We start from the raw sequence: 16,351 nt of genomic DNA, 5'->3' as shown, positions 1-16,351 counted from the left end.
AGCTGTGGAGAGGAGGTTCTTGGGGACATGAGTTAGTGCCAGTGTTCATGGCTGCACTCTATGATCCTGAGGGTCTTTTCCAACCAAAATGAGTCTACAATCCTAGAACCTCCTTGAAAATTAGGCCAGTGTTTGGTTTAGAAAAATTAAAACAGCTGGAAAAGCCTGATTGCGTGGAATACGGGTGTCTGGTGATGTTCTAGGGGTTAATTCTGAGGCAATCCCACACCTGAGCGGGGAATCACAGCACAGTCCGCCAGGTTTATTTGTGCAGGTCGGTGCTTCAGCCGCTGGGGAGATGCACGTTCTCTCAGCCTTCGCTGGAGCATCAAGACACATCCAAATAAAACCGTTCTAGAGAAAGGGCTTCCGCCAGGACCTGCACTTCACAGATGAAGGCCACAGTCACCCCCAGCCAGGACACAGTATTCACCTCAGACCTCATCCTGGATGTGGATTTATCAGAAGATATCTCTAATAGCAGCAAACACTGACTTCTTGTACGTGTTTTTACAGCACGTAGCGACTGGACGTCAGTTCTGAACGGAAATCCAGTATGATGCAATGGGTGGTAGGCTCCTTGTGAAATCAACCTTACATTTTAATTGTTCAAAGTATCTTGAAAAGAGAAGCCCCAGGGTTTCTTGCCCAGCAGGGTGTGATAATTAAGAGATGCCATTTGCAGTCATTGTGCGCAGCCAAAAAAAGTGAAGCCGGGGCACTGAGCCGTTCCACAGCAGGCGCTGCAGCCATCCAGTCTCCACCTGCCGGCACAAGGCACTAAATTCACTTTCAGGTGCTTATTTCTTGCAGAGAGGGGAAAAAACAAACAAAAACCAGACCATGTACCTCGGGACATCTCAAAGTTGCCCCAACTCTACTAACCTTTCCCTGTGTCTAAAGCTACTAACAGCTGCAGCCACCCTTATCTATACACTGAATGTGCCCGAGTTTCAGTTACAGTTATAAGAAATACAATTTCAGTGCACATGTTTTTAGCATCATCTCTCAAACACACTCCAGCAAGGCTGTTGCCACACTTGCTGAATAATATCAGGTCCTCTGGATTCCTTTATTCACCTTTGAAAAAGGTTTCTTTGGTATTTTAGAAGTGTAGAACACTGTGCGTGTGTCCTATGTAGGAAAGGGTGTGGAGAGTCAAGGTCCCGACTGCAGCAGCCACGGGAGCTGGGCATTGCCACTGGAAACATACGAAAAAGGTTTAAAAAATTACATAAAATAGAACCTGAGACAGCAGAATTATTATAATAACCCTCCCAGTGGTCAAGCAGCAACCACAAAATAAGAACTATAGTGGTATCTATCATCCTGGAAACACATTAATGTAAAATGTATTAAAAAAAGTCATCTGGTTGATAAAACAGCTTTTGTTTTTCTTAAAACACAACTCACTGAAGTGATATTGGAAACAATTCCACACCAACTGGTGTGGTTTAAACAAATAATTTAAAGAAACAGAAGTTGGCAGAGTGACCTCCACTTTGGATTTCTGCTCAAGTATGAAGATGTTTGCAATGGGGCAGAAGGGACAGAGAAGAGGAGGCAGGAGATAAGTGACAGGGGCAGAAAGTCATCATGTGAACCAATTCTGAAAGAGCAATTGCAAAGCAAAGTCCATCTTCCTAACAAACAAGCAGCACAAAATGGATCAGCTTCACAGCACTGCCATTTTAACTTACAGCACTCTCAGTCATAACATTTGGGTTTTAAAATCAGTCTGACAACAGAATACAGTAAAAATAGTTTTGTATATGACATTACATCCAGCATATCGAACAGCATTCCAGCCGCTCTTATTATAAAATATGACAACATCGCAGCAGGGTGGAAGAAGAATCGGGTGGTGACTTCTAAGTGCACGCACTGAATTATCTGTGTGGATCATCACAGCAGACCCGGCCCAGGCTGAGGTGACAGAGCTGCCCGTGCCGAGTGGTGCCTGTTGCCCTGAAGTGCAGGTTGAAAGGGCAACACAAATCCAGGGTTGCAGCCCCGTCTTCCTGCTCATCTTTTCCAGCGCCTTTCGGCACCCGGGACACCTCTCCAGCCCCAACAACCCTTCTCAAGCCACGGGCAGTTTGTATTTTTCGGTGTGGTTGAGGTGAACAATCTTAGGTCTTTACAAGCCGCTTTCCCGACTAGCGATGCTCCCAGTCATTCCTCCCAGTCCTCCAGAGCCCACGGGGGCATCTTGGAGCAATACTCAAACTGGGCTCCCTTGTAGCGCAGGGCGTGCAGGAACATGACCAGCTCGCGGGGGGACGGGTCCCGCCGCCGCGTCTTACACTCCACGCACAAAGGGTCCTTCTCCTCCCAACTCCTGTCTCCCGTCTGCCCCTCCTGATTCTCACAGGAACCCGGTTCTTTATTTTTTTCAAGCGTTTCCAGGCTGGGATCAGAGCTCAGCAGACAAGCTGCTGTGTCATTTTCCTCGGGATCCTTCGTGTCCTCGGCAGGGCAGGAGTTCTCATTTGTAGGATCAACCTGCACAGACTTTGTGCCGTCGCTTGAATTACCACAGTCGGTATTTTCAGCGTTGGAGTTCAAATCCTCCTCTGAAATACCCAAGATATCCAAGCTCTGTTTGGAACGATGCTCCTCCACCAGCGCCTTCAGGAGTTCTTCATCCGTTTTATCGATTTTCCCACCTTTGCCCCTGCCAGGTCCCCAGGCTTCCATGTTATAGATGGGGTCATTGACAATAGGGTGCCCCAAGTACTGCAAGTGCACCCGGATCTGGTGCGTGCGGCCAGTGCGTGGGAGACACCTGACAACGCTGGTCTTGCCGTTGTAACTGAGTCTCTGGAAGACGGTTTTGCAGGGTTTCCCCTTGGGGTCCACGCGGCACACTCCCACTTTGTACGAAACAACCAGGATGGGCTCTTCGCAGACCACTTCGCGCTCTGGGAACTGCCCCAGCACGCGGCAGACGTACTCCTTCTCCAGCTGCGGAGACACACGGCGGGCTCTCAGAAAGCAACAGAGAACTCTCCTGTTTACACCCAGGTCCCAGCCCAGCTACTCCTCTCTTCCTCTTCAATTAAATATATTTATAGACAACATAGTGCCCAAATCCAAATAGTATTACAACAGAACAGGAAAGGGAAAAAAATAAAACCAGCTATTTTAAGCCAAATTTCTCTCATGCTTTCCCCAGCTAGCTAGGAAACAGAGAACACGAGGGCCTGGCCAGTTTTTCTCACTAAATTCAAGAGCCATCTCCCAGTGGCCTTTGGTTTACAGCCTTGAAGCAAATCCTGAAAGTGTGCACCCTACAGCTACAGCTCCATGTGGGTCAAGAGCTGCTGGAAAGGGAGAACAACTTTTAAAACTTTTACAGCTGAAGTATTAGATGACTGGCGCATTTCCACTTACAACCAAAACCGCTCTCCAACTGCTCTGCGCGATCCCAGCCAGTTTGCACAGTCCTTTAAGGAAGGAGATCCCTTTCAATCTAATTTTACCAAAACAAATTTTTGTTCAGTCTTTTTCTCTTACTGCCTCTCATGCTTAATGCAGTAAGAACAGCAAGGCGACCACAAGCTGGTTTAGGAACTTGTGCTCCTTTAGGCCAAAAATTTGGGTGACTTTGGGGCTAAACCACTTCAAGAAAACCCCGTACCAGAGACTCCGAACACGACCACGGCCTTTAGCTCTCACCTGTCTCTCCCGAACCTGCTCATCGATCCTCTTGGACACCTCCACGGTCTTGGCAAACATCAGGACTCCCGAGGTCATGCGATCGAGCCGGTGGATGGTGTGCAGCTCCTTCAGATCATGCTCTTTGCCCAGGATGAAGATGACGGTGTTGTGACGGAACCTGCCGCAGGGATGGACTGGCAAAGAGGAGGGTTTGTCCACAACCACCACCTCATCGTTCTCCACCAGGATCTGGATGGGCTGGGCGGTGACTGGCGGCTCATGGCGATGCACCGTGTTCCTCAGAAAATCATTATTCTGCAAGGCAGACAATTAGTGTGAATCCAGCCTGTACGACCGCCCCTAAGGCCACACACAAAGGGGACTGACGTTGCAGGGGAAAACATGAAAACCCCTTTGTCCTGGAACCCAGGATTTAACACAACAACTCTGCTCATTGCCATTTAAATTCAGTAATGTGTTGGGAAATGGAGCTGGGAAGGGTCTGGAGCATGAGTCTGATGGGGAGCGGCTGAGGGACCTGGGGGGTTCAGCCTGGAGAAGGCTGAGGGGAGACGGACAAAAATAAATGGCCTCAAGTTGTGCCAGGGGAGGTTGAGGTTGGATCTGGGGAACAATTTCTTCCCCAAAGGGCTGTGGGGCATTGGAACAGGCTGCCCAGGGCAGTGCTGGAGTCACCATCGCTGGAGGGGCGAACAGACGCAGAGATGAGGTTCTCAGTGACATGGGGTAGGGGTGGACTTGGCAGCGTTGGTTTAATGGTGGACTTGATGATCTTGAGAGTCTTTTCCAACCCAAACGATTCTATTCCATGCCTCCCCGTCGGGTCACCGGTGTCCCCCACCACGCCCATTCCCAGGCCATCCCCAGCAGCACCCACCGGGGGGTTCCCACCTTGAGCACGATGTCCAGGTCGCGCACCGGCTCCTCGTTGAGGCGCAGGCGGCCGGCGCGGGCGGCGGCCCGGTAGTAGGCGAGGGGCTGTGCGCGGAACTCGGTGCTGAACACGTCCAGGAGGCTGCGGCCCACCCAGCGGCCCTTGCAGTAGGTGCGGAAATCGAAGTAGTAGGGCCGGACCTTGCGGAGCCCTCCCTCGAAGTAGTAGGAGGTCTCGGCGAAGTGCTCGGGTCCGAAGCTCACCCCCGTGCTCAGCTTCCGCGGCGGCGGCACGTAGCGCTCCCCGGCCGCCAGCCGCCGCTTCTTAGGGGCCGGCGCCGCTTCTTCCTTGTCCCCGGGGGCCGGTTGCACCTCCTCGGCGCCGCTGAGCGCGGGGCCCGGCTCCGCCATGCCGCCGGTGCGGGGAAGGAGCGGCCGCCGAGCCCCGCTCCGCGCCACCGAGCGCAACCACGCGGCCCACAGCGCGCCGGCGCGCCCCGCGGCGCACTGCGTGACGTCAGGCTGCGCGGCCAATCGCGGCGAGGCCACGCCCCCAGCGCTGGCGCAGTGGCGCCCGTTTCTTTCCCGCCCCCGGCTGAGCGCGAACGGCCCGTTTACCGGGAAAGCCGGGCACCACGGGGCCGTGCCGCCCTCCGAACAGCTCCTCACCCTCTCGGCTCAGCCGCCCGGGCGGGAGAAAGAAGGACGCATCAAGGAGAAGCCGAAAGACCGAGATTTTAACCCAAAATTCTCCATGTTGTTCCCAGAGATTAAATCAATCAATGCAGGACAGGAAGAGAACTGGCTCTTGTAATTAAACTTCGATAAATCAGGGTAGGTCACTGCTCTGAAACAGTAATTGTGCCTTATTTTCTTCAAGCATTAGGCAGAGTAGTCAATATTAAAGGGTATTTTTAGTGCAGGTTTAAGTTATTCCTGTTTGCTTTCACAATTCGCTGTGAATAGATGTTACCTATAGCCGATCGGAGAGGAAAGCCAGAGTTATCTGGATCCGTGCGCTGTCAGGAAGCAGATGCAGCCTCCGAGAGCCTCCCCCGGTACGGCTGCTGGAGAAACGCCCTTTCCTCCATCCCTGTAAGGAGCTCTGCTACCGCAGAACTTGCCTTCACAGGTACATCCACTGATACAGCTGTTGTTCACAAAACAAAATCATGCAGACCATCTACAGCCACAAGTCCCATTCCTGAGCTTTCTGAGGTCACCTTAGAGACAGCCATCCATCAGAATTCATTCCTGAGGTAAAGAAAAACCAACCGTTACTATTCGTGGCCTTCAGTTCAGCAACAGAATCAACAGGCTCTGGTGTTCACCAAAGTGCAGAGGCTCAAAAAAAAAAAAAAAAAAGGCAAAAGAGAAAAGCTCAAGTCCTCAGTCTGCAAGCCCTGTCTAACAAAACATAGATCCTCCTCTCCAGCTGTGCCTCACCAGCCAAACCTCCTTCCTCTCCCTTTACAGGCAGCGGCTTCTAGGAATGCGGGACTGTCAGTAAAGCCAAGGAGAGCCAGTGCCCAGGGACAGCTGCGAGGAAGAAACCTTCCTCAAAGGAGAGCGATTTTCTTTTTACCGAGGCCATTGCTTTTCCTTATCTGTCAGAGGAACGTAGATCACGCCCATCAGCTGCGTTTCGATGATCTGCCCGTCGCTGGTTTTGTCGTACTGCATCAGGACCTGGTTCGCGCCTTCGGGACCCACTGGCAGTATTAACCGACCTCCCGGCTTCAATTCATTCAGCAACTGGCAAACAGAAATCGAAATCAGCAGAGCCAAAAATCAAAAAAGAGACAACAGAAATAAGCCATGCTGTGAAGGTCACGACACCCCGAGAAGCACAAGCTTGCCAGCTTCATACAGAATAGGCAAAAAGAAGCTTTCAGTGGTTCCCTAATGCTGCTTCTTTGCGCAGCTGCAGAGGCAGGCAGCCGCGGCAGCAGACACCCAGCACGGCAGCTCTCACCTCCTTCGGCACAGCGGCTGCTGCTGCTCCAACGTGAATGGCATCGTACGGAGCCTCCTCGGGGTACCCCTGCCGGCCATCGCCAACTGCAGCGGGAAAAACGGGCAGAAGAGACTTCCGTTCACGTAACAACTCCACACAGAAATAATTCTTCCTGTACCCTTTCAGTTGAAGTCTAGATGACAAAAGCTTTGCGACAAGGTTGTGATGGGAATTTTAACTTCGCTGATTAAATTTTCCAAAAGGGAGAGAGATTTCTGGAACTGAGCCACGCTAGAAGGACAGTCAAGGCCAAGAGGGCCTTTAAGTAACACAGTGACTTTGTGCAGGCTCAAGATTCCAGATACAGGCAGAGCTGACTCAGGTTATTCCCCCCAAAATTCAGTGTTGGGGTCAGTGTGTCGGAGCCCATGGGCATTCACAGGAGGGGACACGCGTGGGGGTGCAGAGCTCACCCACGAGTTTCACACGGCCAGAGCTCAGCAAACTTGGATCATCTTCTTGGACGTTTCGGATGGATTCGTGTACCAGCTCTTTGATGTGCTCTATGCCCACAGCTTTCCCTGTTGGGCCCGTCTGAAAAGACAAACAGCAAACACCAAATATCTCCGGTGTGTACAGAGATGGATTTTACAGGGCAAGTTACTGTGGGGGTTGCAGAATTGCCAGGAAGAAACCTCAGAGCAGAGTTTCTGAACAGGAGGCGCAAATACTCTGCCCCTTGGTTTAAAGGCTGAGCAGTCCCAGTTAGATGAGGTTCTTTAGAGATACACAGATGCTGCCTACGGGGACTCCGAGCAATCCTTCCTTGCCAAAGAAATCATTACTGGGTAGAATTAGCAGCGTCCTGGCAGGCCCAGTTCTTGACTAATTAACCTCCTGAGCAGAGGAACTTGACCAGCTTTCTAGCACTTGACAGAAAATAATTTCAGGAGCTTAGAAAACAGAAACACACTGTGACTACTTAAGAAGCAAACTAAAAAGAACCTAAAATGGACTTGCACAGTAGACAAACACACTTCTCTCGAGCTGAACGTAGAAAACATTTCAGAGCAGATACAGCATCCATTTAGATTCCAAAAATGACTGTATATGTCTTTACTACAAGCTGATTCGGGAAGAGTTTCCCCCTTTCTCCCACCTCCTCGTCCCCGCACAGAAACCCCGCGCCAGCTGCGCAAACTCCGCACGGCTGGCAGGAGCGCGCCCCGAGCTCACCATCCTGGCAAAGCACGCCGTGAGGTACCCGCTGCCCGAGCCCACGTCCAGCGCCTTGGCACCTTCCACCAGCTGATCCTTGAGCAGCTCCAGCGCGTGGGCGTGCTGCGGGGACAAGGACGTGTCAGCAGCCCCTCTGCCTGCCTCCCTGCAGCTTTTCTGCTCAGCATTGCCTGCTCCCATTGCAACACAGCGCACCCGGCGCTGTGCCTGGCGCATTCAGAGTGAAACTCAAGCGGTTGGTTGGGAAGATCTTTTTGCAGAAGAGCATTTACAAAGAGGTTCAGTAATAAAATGTGAAGCGACAGGAAAAAGAGTCTCATGCAAAAAAACTGGACAGCATTAATACTTAGTGGAACAGAATTCCCACCTCAGCATAATGTTAAAGCAACGTAAGGAGCATAGGGCAAATTCTTCTTAAACAGAAAAAAAGCTTCACGTGTACAGTGCCTAAAGAAACAAGAACGCTAATCCTGTCCTTGGGACCTGTTTCACCTTCCTACTTTAGTGGTTGAGAACAAAATAAGATAAAAAATGGCAAACAAACAATTTCTTCCATTTCTGTCAAAAGTGAAAAAGCTACATCTTACCATATGCGGTGCACTGATTGTAGCCTTGTAGCCTAAAAGGAAAGCAGTGACAAAAGTTAGGTGATAAAAAAGTGATGATTGAAATTACCAATGTGAACAGTTCTTCATTCTCCCACACTTTCCCCACAGAACATGAAAACCCTCTTCTCTCTCGCTGCACCTCCCGCCCTCCGGCAGCGTGACAGGCACAGTCCTGCACTCCGGGAAAGGGGCCACATTGGCCTCAGTTACTCACCGATAGACTGAGGAGAATCCATGTACGGGAAATACTTGATGTAGTGACCTCTGTCAGTAGCCAGCAACACATCAAAGACTCGCTGGGATTTAATTATCCCTTTTTCTGGAAGAAGAAGGAAAACAGAGACAGAAAGGACTGTAGCAAGGAGAGATCTGGATGGGAGGTGGTGGAACTGGGACAGCTCGACCTCAGGAACCCGAGAACGGACAGAAAACAAAACCGCAGATGTATACAGAATTAAATCCCACGACGGTCCCACCCATCAGCCCCGGCTCTCTCAGCAGATGGTGACTTCACACCCACAGCGTTTCTGGGGCTGTCAAACCCAACGAAGGATAAATAGTTACACTGTGCTGACAGCAGAGCCTCTGCTTCAGGTTTCAGGAGCATAGGAATGGTGCATAAACTAAAGAGCAACGGCTGCAGAGACAGCGAACGTCCCTTTGCACCTCATCTCCAAGGGAACTCTAACGGGAAAATCAGCTCCAGCAGCAGCCAAAATTCAAGGCTATTTTTAAGCGAGCTGCAGCACTTTAAAAAGGTGTTGTGCAGTGTGTTAAAAGGTGTCGCTGCAGAGGAGCAGCAGGAAGGCCCTGGACAGTCTTCTCTGCCACTTCTGGCAGCACATCTCATTTCCAGTTATAAATAGCACGAGTTCAGCAGGGACAGGCAGCGAAATCTGGCAATATTAGCTGCAGCCTTTCAGGAGGAGCAGCAGCACGGGAACCGCGGCGCGACGCTCGGTGTCCTCACCCCGAGCCCGTACTCACTGTAGAGGTTGTTGACCAGCTCGGGGTGCGTCTTCCCGCTGGAGGCCCAGGCCATGGTCCTGGCGAACAGCAGCCCCATGAGCGCGAGCGGCAGCGGGCGGCGCATCCCACGCGCGGGGCAGCGGCCTGCGGGCGGAATTCACACCTGCTGCTTCCACAGGCACCACAGAGTCACCTTCCCTCCTCGGAATGGGACACCGCGCTTATTGCGGGGATTACAACACAACAGCCTGTCAGCCCCTGGGAACCCACAGGCAAGAGCTGTAAGAAGGTACAGCCTCGATTACAGCCAGAGCTGTAGGAGATAATGACCGTCTCGCACAATTAAAATGGTTAATTGTACCCGAAGCAGCTGCCTTGTTGAGCCCCCAGAGCCCAGGGCCGGGAGGAGCCGCCGGCGGGTCGCGGTGCCAGCGGGTGCCGGCCGGGCCGCCGGGCGGGGGCAGCGGGGCGGGCAGGACCGCGGCACCGCCTCGGGAAGGCGGCGGCAGCGCCGACACCGGAGCCACGAGAGCCGCCCCACGGGGGAGCGGGTTCGGCCCCGGTTCAGCCGGCACCGCGCGGCCGCGCTGGGAACGCGAGGCCGAGAGACCCCGGAACGGGCCCGGGCCGCCCCTCCCGCCAGGCCCGCCGCCGCACCGGGCCGGGACCGGGACCGGGACCGGGACTCACCGCGCAGCCGCACTGAGGCGCCGCGGCACGTTGCCAGGTGTAGCGGCTCGCTCGCTTCCTCCGCGCAGGAAAAACTTCCGCCCTTCGCCAAGATGGCACCACAGCGGAGTCAGTTTCCTTCCCGCATCCTGCCGATTCTCCGCCCTCCGCTGGGCGGCGGGCTAATAGGCGCCCTTCCACCGCCGATGGAGCGCGGCGATTGGCCAGACGCGGATACCAATCGACGCCCTGCAGCCGCCGAGGCAGCGCGACGATTGGCCAGATGCGGCTGCCAGTTGACACGTGATGAGAAGCTGTCGCGGGTTTCCGTGTTACGGTGCGGGCGGTGGCCGAGGCGGGTGCGGGGACCGGAGCGGCGCTTCTGTGTCCCCGGGGAAGGGGCTCGGAAGCCCCGGCGAGCGGGGGTGACAGAGACCCCAGGGAACGGGCTCGGGCGGCCCCGGGGAGCGGTGGGGTCTGCGGGGACAGGCGCGGGCCCCTCGGGGGACGCTGTGACACGCCCGAGCGCGTCGTCGTCCTCTGGGGGTTCCTGAACCGTCCGGTGACTTGTGCAGAGGGGAGGGCAGGGGGGCCTGGCAGAGAGGGATTTCTGCTCGGTATTCACCGTTTATCCCCGCTCAGGCTGTCAGGATGAGGATGATGGAGAGCATGGACTCCGCGGCCTCCAGGCCCAGCGAGGAGCTCTGGGCCGAGATCTGCTCGTGTCTGCCGCGGCCCGAGCACACGGACCCCGGCGACGCCTTCACCGACTCCTTCGTGGCTCCCTGCGCCCCGGGCGGCGGCTCCGGCGCCGCTTCCCCAGCGAACCTGAAGCCCTGGGCGCCCCTGAGCGACTCCGAGGTGTATCTGGCATCCCTGGGTGAGTGGTGGGGCTCCCCCTCCCACCCCTGCTGCGGCGCTGCCGGCCGCTGTGGCTCCGTGCGCGGCCGAGGTGACGGTGCTCCCCGCTCCGCTCGGAAAGACGCCTTGCAGCTAATTAATAGGGCATCTGACTCATTTATTGCAAGTGTGCCAGTGGAAATGAGAAGCATGGTTGTAGCTTCTTCGCCTGTGCCACAGAAAGGAGTGTTTTATCAAGTACAAACCAAAGAATTGGGTTTTTCCCAAAAAAATTAAGAGAAGTAGGCACAGTGCAGTTTTCTTCTCTGAAGAGCAGGTGGTCGCACTGTAGGTGACTTGGGGAGGCGCATTCGGACCTCATCACAGAGCCCGCGCGGTTTTGTGTTGACGGCGCTTGTCTCGTCCTTTCTCTGGAGCCTCGGGAGATGCTTCTGGGGGGAAAGAGCAAAGTGACATTTCTTCCTGTGACCTGTTTGCTGGTTGGAGGGGGGTGGGCAGGTACGGGAAAGAAAACTCTGATGCTTTTCCAAATCATGCCTACTAGAATTATTATTAAAACTCAAAACATGGGCAGAGTTGACTGATTACATAAACCTTCAGAAATGTCACCTAAAAAATATCATCTTGTGTGCGTAAAAGAAATACAGACTTGAAATACAGGGCGGGAAAATGACTTTTTAAATGTGGTGTAGTCTTGAAAAGTTTAACTTTTTTTTTGATATAGAAATCCAGATACTTATTCTCTTTCCTTTCAGAAAAAGCGTAATAAAGACAATAACGGTCCCTCCTTTGCCCCTCGCAGAGAGACGGCTGATGCGCATTAAGGGCCTGTCCCAGGAGGTGACGTCCAAGGACATGCTGCGCACGCTGGCCCAGGCCAAGCAGGAGTGCTGGGACCGCTTCCTGCAGGAGAACTTCGAGTCCGAGTGTTACGTGGAGGGACACGACTCCGAGGAGAGGTAACGAGCGGGCGGATGGGCAGGGATCAGCGCTGCCGCCTTGCCAAACACGCTTTGTGTCTTAAAAACCAAGATATGGTTCTGTCAGGACCCGTGGAGGTGCAAGGGATACACACAGAGGGTTTTCATGGGTTCCTGTGCAGCTCTGTTGTTACTTTCTGGTTTCACGCGTGTCTTTGCTCCCCGCAGCACGCTGGAGCAGCTGAAGCGCTGGCTGCAGCCCGACAAGGTGGCCGTCAGCACCGAGGAGGTGCAGCTGCTGCTCCCGCCCGAGCCCGCGGGCAGGGAGCCCGAGGAGGAGCCCGCGGGCGCGGAGCAGTGAGAGCCGCACCACGGCCGCCTCCTGTCCGGCCTGGCGGAGCTGCGCCCCGCGGCAGCCGGGACCGGGAGAAAGGGCACACAGAAAAACAACACAAAACAGCTTTGGACTTCCAGCGACAGCAGCTGCCGTTTGTGGTGGACAAGAGTGACACGGCGACCGCGGAACTGAAACCTGACTTGGATCTGCTCCCTGCCTGTAGCGACCTAATCATTCCAGTCCGCCTGGGAATTGTTTGGAACTCATCAGGAGACATATTGAACAACAACCACCGGTTGTTCAGAAGCATCAGGAAACGTCATGGTCTAGAACAGAACAGATAAACCCACTGAATCCATTGTTCTTCCTGTCTTGTACCTTTTTTGTTACTCAGTTGGGCATTTTTTTTCTTTCCTGCAAGGTCCCCGTGGTGTTTTCTATAGATCTGCGCTATTAAAGTCTGAGTTTGCCCTGAGCCGTGCCTGGGGGAGCACAGATCATTCCCACCCTGTCAATTTAAAACGCTAAAGCACGCTGTTCTTGCAGTTGTTAAATTGATTGTGTCATTGATGTTGTAACTATTTAACATTCCTCTCTATGTCATGTACCCTCCTACAATATCCCACTTTATTGGCCAAACTGTCCTTTACAGAATAGACTGGAGGGGGGTATTTTTTCTCTTGTTTGCTGTTTTGTACCTGTTTGTCTGCTTCAACCTTTGCAAACGAGGGTCAGAGGAGATTCTGTACCAGGAAACCAAGAGCGATAACCAGGGAGGCTACAAGTAGCTTGTTTTCATCACAGACTTGCATAGAATTATCTGACTTTAAACATGTTCTAGTATTTAATTGGTTTTCCTCCTGTTTAACTGGCTTATTTCCAATTACTAATGGAAAAACCCTGTAATAGTGTATTTGTGTAAAACTGATGGTTCTTTAAGCTGCGCTTTCTGTCTTCGCTCCGGAGGTCGATAGGGGGAAGCAGCGCACGCCCAGACAAAGCTCGGCAGGACAGAGATGTAGGGGTGGTTAGTCCTGGTCGTTCACACATGAGATTCCTACCGTGTTCATTATGTACCTGTATGAAAATACATTTTTAAAAGTAGCTCCTTGCTGCACTGTCCGTGTTCCTGTGTCTGTACCGCTGTAAATGGTGTTATTAGCTCGTTTGCTGGCAGCCGTTACCCCGCTCACCCACCGCAAAGTCACGCTCATCGCTCTCCCCGAGAACAAACACGGCGTTCAGGGCTTGAGGAACGCGGTGAATCACCTCAATGTCAGTGCGACAAGACTCACGACTCTCGTGTCTTGTTACAGGGTGGCCTTTGTCACCTTTTAAATGTCCCTTATAATTTGCCCGCTCTCTGGAGCAGATGGGCTGTAACGCTCGCCCACCGCAGTGCCAGGCGGAGCAAAGACGCTTCGGAGTACTTCCCAGAACTGGTAGGTACAGAGAGAGCTGCAATTTGTGTGTGTTCACAGGCTGTTTTCCAGTCAATACCTTTCCTTCCTGCGATCAGCAGTGGCTGTCAAGGTGCTTTCTGTTGGTTTGTCTCTTCCTGCTAAAGCTATCCAGGAAAGAAACGGATTCAAAGTAACTGCGCTGAACCGTTTCCAGCGCTGGGGCCGTGTAACCCAGCGGTTCCTCCAGAGGGGGGACCTTGGGCAGCAGCACCCAGGCTTTCATTTTTAAAATTAGCTCAGAAGCCTGAGGAAAGGGTCTGGGGAAGGATTGTCGCCCAAATGCAGAGCAAGTCAAGCCCTTTGGATGTGCGTCGATGCTCTGGCAGCGCATTCACGGTCCTTGGCTGCCGAGTTCCGTGTGTCTGTCCTGCACCGATGCCTGGGGAGGAGCGGCTCCTCTGCCTTGGCTGATCCCAAAGCCCAGCTACTCCGAGTAGGAGGAGGAGCCGTTTAAACACGGCCGGGGGTCCAGATCTGCCAACCCTTTGTAAAGAAAACTGGGGCAGTGAGTCAGTCGGGCAGTGCCCACGGGGACCAGATCGTTTCATCAGGTCCAGGGGCTCGCAGGAAAAAGAAAAAGAGCAGGATCACCCAGAGCCGAGCAGGATGGAGGCCAGAAGGCCTAGAAATCTTTGTGATGGAGGAGAAAGAGCCAGCGCTGGTGCTTCCCGTGGATAAGCGAGGAGACGCTGGTGACCAGGGGAGGCCCCATCCCGCGGTGCAGCAGCTCCCGGTTTCCCCGTTTGTGGCTGGGGGTCGGTAACACCAGCACCGGGCAGGCAGAGCAGCAGCTTCTCCGCTAACGAGGCTGGTTAATTGCGGGTTGTTAATTGCGGGTTGCCCAGGATGGAGCGGGGATCAGCCCAGCGGGATGTGAACAGCGGGGCTGGCAGACCGAGCCAGCGCCGCACAACAAACACAAGATTAAAATTATAATAAAAAACGCTATTTCATAAGCACACAAGCTATTTTTTTTAAATCTAGTTTTAAGCTAACTGCACTTTTACTGCATCAGCATCTGCGCTTGGGTAGTTCAACCCTCCCAGCACCCATGGGAGGCACCGCAGCACGGAGGTGTTGCAGGAAAATCTGGGATCCTCTCTGTGGTCCATCCTTCGGACACCGACCCAGAGATGAGACCTGGGCTTAGTCTGTGCTTAAATCCCCCCACGGACAGCAAGAATTCTCCATTACAACCCCTAAGAACTTGTCCAAAGGTCACTTACCCCGTGAGTACGTGGAGCAGCGCCGTGGGTCCGGCAGGGCTGCTGTGCTGGGTGCGGATGCTGCTTGTGGCTTAACCAGCAAGGACTTGACTTCCAGCTACCATGGTTTCTTCTAGTAAAAAGCAAGCTGTGCGGCTCTTATCCATCAAACCAACTCTGGCTGGTACAAGCAGCATTTCGCTAGGGCTTTTTTTTTGCACATATAGCAACACCAGCTGTCCTGTACATGGAAATAATTCATATGCCGCGAGATGCCCCGATCTGAACAGAAAGACGAGCGCTGGTAACAGCGGGCAATGGGAGCAGCAAAGCGCCCGCGCATGCAGCCGGGGCCGCGCGTCGGGCTGTTACACACAGACCCGCTATCGAACAGCAGAGGCGATTTCTCAGCTGCGAGGAACCAGCGATCACAACAGAAACGTTCGTCCCCCTCCGCTTTGTGCCTTTTAAACACACCACTTTGCCCTTTTCTCTGTGTGAAACCGCGTTTCTCTGCCCACTTAAACTTGCCAGACACGCAGGTCGCCCTGGGGGGGTAACACAGCCCCTCATAGCAGCCCCTCTGCAGAGTTAATAAAGAGAATAAAGGGAAATCCCAGGCAACCCGACTGGCTGTGGCTGCCAGGTGAGCAGAGCCCGTGGCTGTGAGGACAGGGGGCTGAGACAGGGGCCTCCAAGCACCTTTGTGGTGGAAGCAGCACCTAAAACTGCAAGTGACTAAGGAAAAAGAATGCAGGCAACAGCTGAGGCTGGTGAGTGTCTCTCTGGGATAAAACTGGCCCTAAACATTAATTAAACATCCCTGTCAGGCACAAGCCAATGCAGAAATTCAGCCCATCGCTGGGACTCACAGATGTTCATGAGCCAATGGGCACAGCCGCACGTCGAGGTTGGCTTGACATACAGAGAGAAACGCTTCGGGGTGACCCAGCCTGCGCTTCCCCAGGAACTCGTACAGGGAAAAGGGGGTTCACCGTGTGCTTGAACCAACAAAACCAATGCAGTGAGCCGGCAGAGCCGTGGGACGCCGAGCACGCCGTGTCCTGCTCTGCCCGGCAGGTCACGGACGTCGCGGCCGCTGTCCCCAGCACGGGTGGCGCTCCGGGCGCGTCGCCGCGCAGACCGGGCAGGGGCTGCAGCCTCAGAGCCCGCCCCAGGCACAGACCCTGGCACGGGGCAACCTGGGACCAAGAGCGGCTTGTCCTACCGGCTCTGTGGAGCCAGCAAAGATCGGGTCAGGAAAGGGCTGTCCAGGAGGAGCAGGAGCGGGGAAATCTCCGGCCGTGGACACGCAGACACGGATGGAGCCTCTGCCCGAGTCGAGTGCACGTTCCACCCCGACCACCCGGCGATTCATTGTCCTGCCAGCACGGCCAAACTGCATCTCTCATCTCAAACGATCTTCTAAGAGCCTCCTGCTGCCTTTATCAGATTGTTCTGCTGTTTAAAATGAACAGCAGCTCCCGGCCGCCCGCCATACGGAAGCAAAGATGCTGTTGTTCCTGCTGATCCCCGGCAGGGCTGGCGCTGGCTCCGCAGTCGGCT

The 16,351-nt window shown here is 53.9% G+C and overlaps 3 protein-coding genes across 4 annotated transcripts; 1 reads left to right on the top strand and 2 right to left on the bottom strand.

Moving 5' to 3' along the window:
* Positions 1-1,322: 1,322 nt before the first annotated feature.
* On the bottom strand, positions 1,323-5,054 carry RPUSD2 (RNA pseudouridine synthase domain containing 2). Its single transcript, XM_082059179.1, has 3 exons — positions 4,576-5,054; positions 3,682-3,978; positions 1,323-2,967 (listed from the first exon to the last, which is right to left on the bottom strand). The coding sequence occupies exons 1-3, from the start codon at positions 4,966-4,968 to the stop codon at positions 2,176-2,178; spliced, it is 1,482 nt and encodes a 493-aa protein (XP_081915305.1). The 5' UTR covers positions 4,969-5,054; the 3' UTR covers positions 1,323-2,175.
* Positions 5,055-5,349: 295 nt separating this feature from the next.
* Positions 5,350-10,013, bottom strand: LOC309442874 (protein-L-isoaspartate(D-aspartate) O-methyltransferase-like). 2 transcript variants are annotated; one of them, XM_082059180.1, is made up of 8 exons: positions 9,349-9,515; positions 8,576-8,680; positions 8,341-8,372; positions 7,751-7,855; positions 6,988-7,108; positions 6,533-6,618; positions 6,143-6,312; positions 5,350-5,811 (listed from the first exon to the last, which is right to left on the bottom strand). In XM_082059180.1, exons 1-8 carry the CDS (start codon positions 9,452-9,454, stop codon positions 5,799-5,801), a joined length of 738 nt encoding a protein of 245 aa, XP_081915306.1. In that variant the 5' UTR covers positions 9,455-9,515; the 3' UTR covers positions 5,350-5,798. The 2 variants fall into 2 exon arrangements, with proteins under 2 accessions (XP_081915306.1, XP_081915307.1); XM_082059181.1 differs by lacking the exon at positions 5,350-5,811 and adding an exon at positions 9,692-10,013 and having other exon boundaries at positions 5,819-6,312; positions 9,349-9,588.
* Positions 10,014-10,337: 324 nt separating this feature from the next.
* CCDC32 (coiled-coil domain containing 32) lies at positions 10,338-13,221 on the top strand. Its single transcript, XM_082059182.1, has 4 exons — positions 10,338-10,358; positions 10,642-10,879; positions 11,663-11,819; positions 12,009-13,221. The coding sequence occupies exons 2-4, from the start codon at positions 10,651-10,653 to the stop codon at positions 12,139-12,141; spliced, it is 519 nt and encodes a 172-aa protein (XP_081915308.1). The 5' UTR covers positions 10,338-10,358; positions 10,642-10,650; the 3' UTR covers positions 12,142-13,221.
* The last annotated feature ends 3,130 nt before the right edge of the window (positions 13,222-16,351 follow it).

The sequence above is a fragment of the Streptopelia decaocto genome (assembly GCF_964273445.1).
Source record: "Streptopelia decaocto genome assembly, chromosome: 7".
Classification (NCBI taxonomy): Eukaryota; Metazoa; Chordata; class Aves; order Columbiformes; family Columbidae; genus Streptopelia; species Streptopelia decaocto.
The sequence above is the reverse complement of the archived record's forward strand: the minus strand, read 5'-3'. Positions and strand labels throughout refer to the sequence as shown.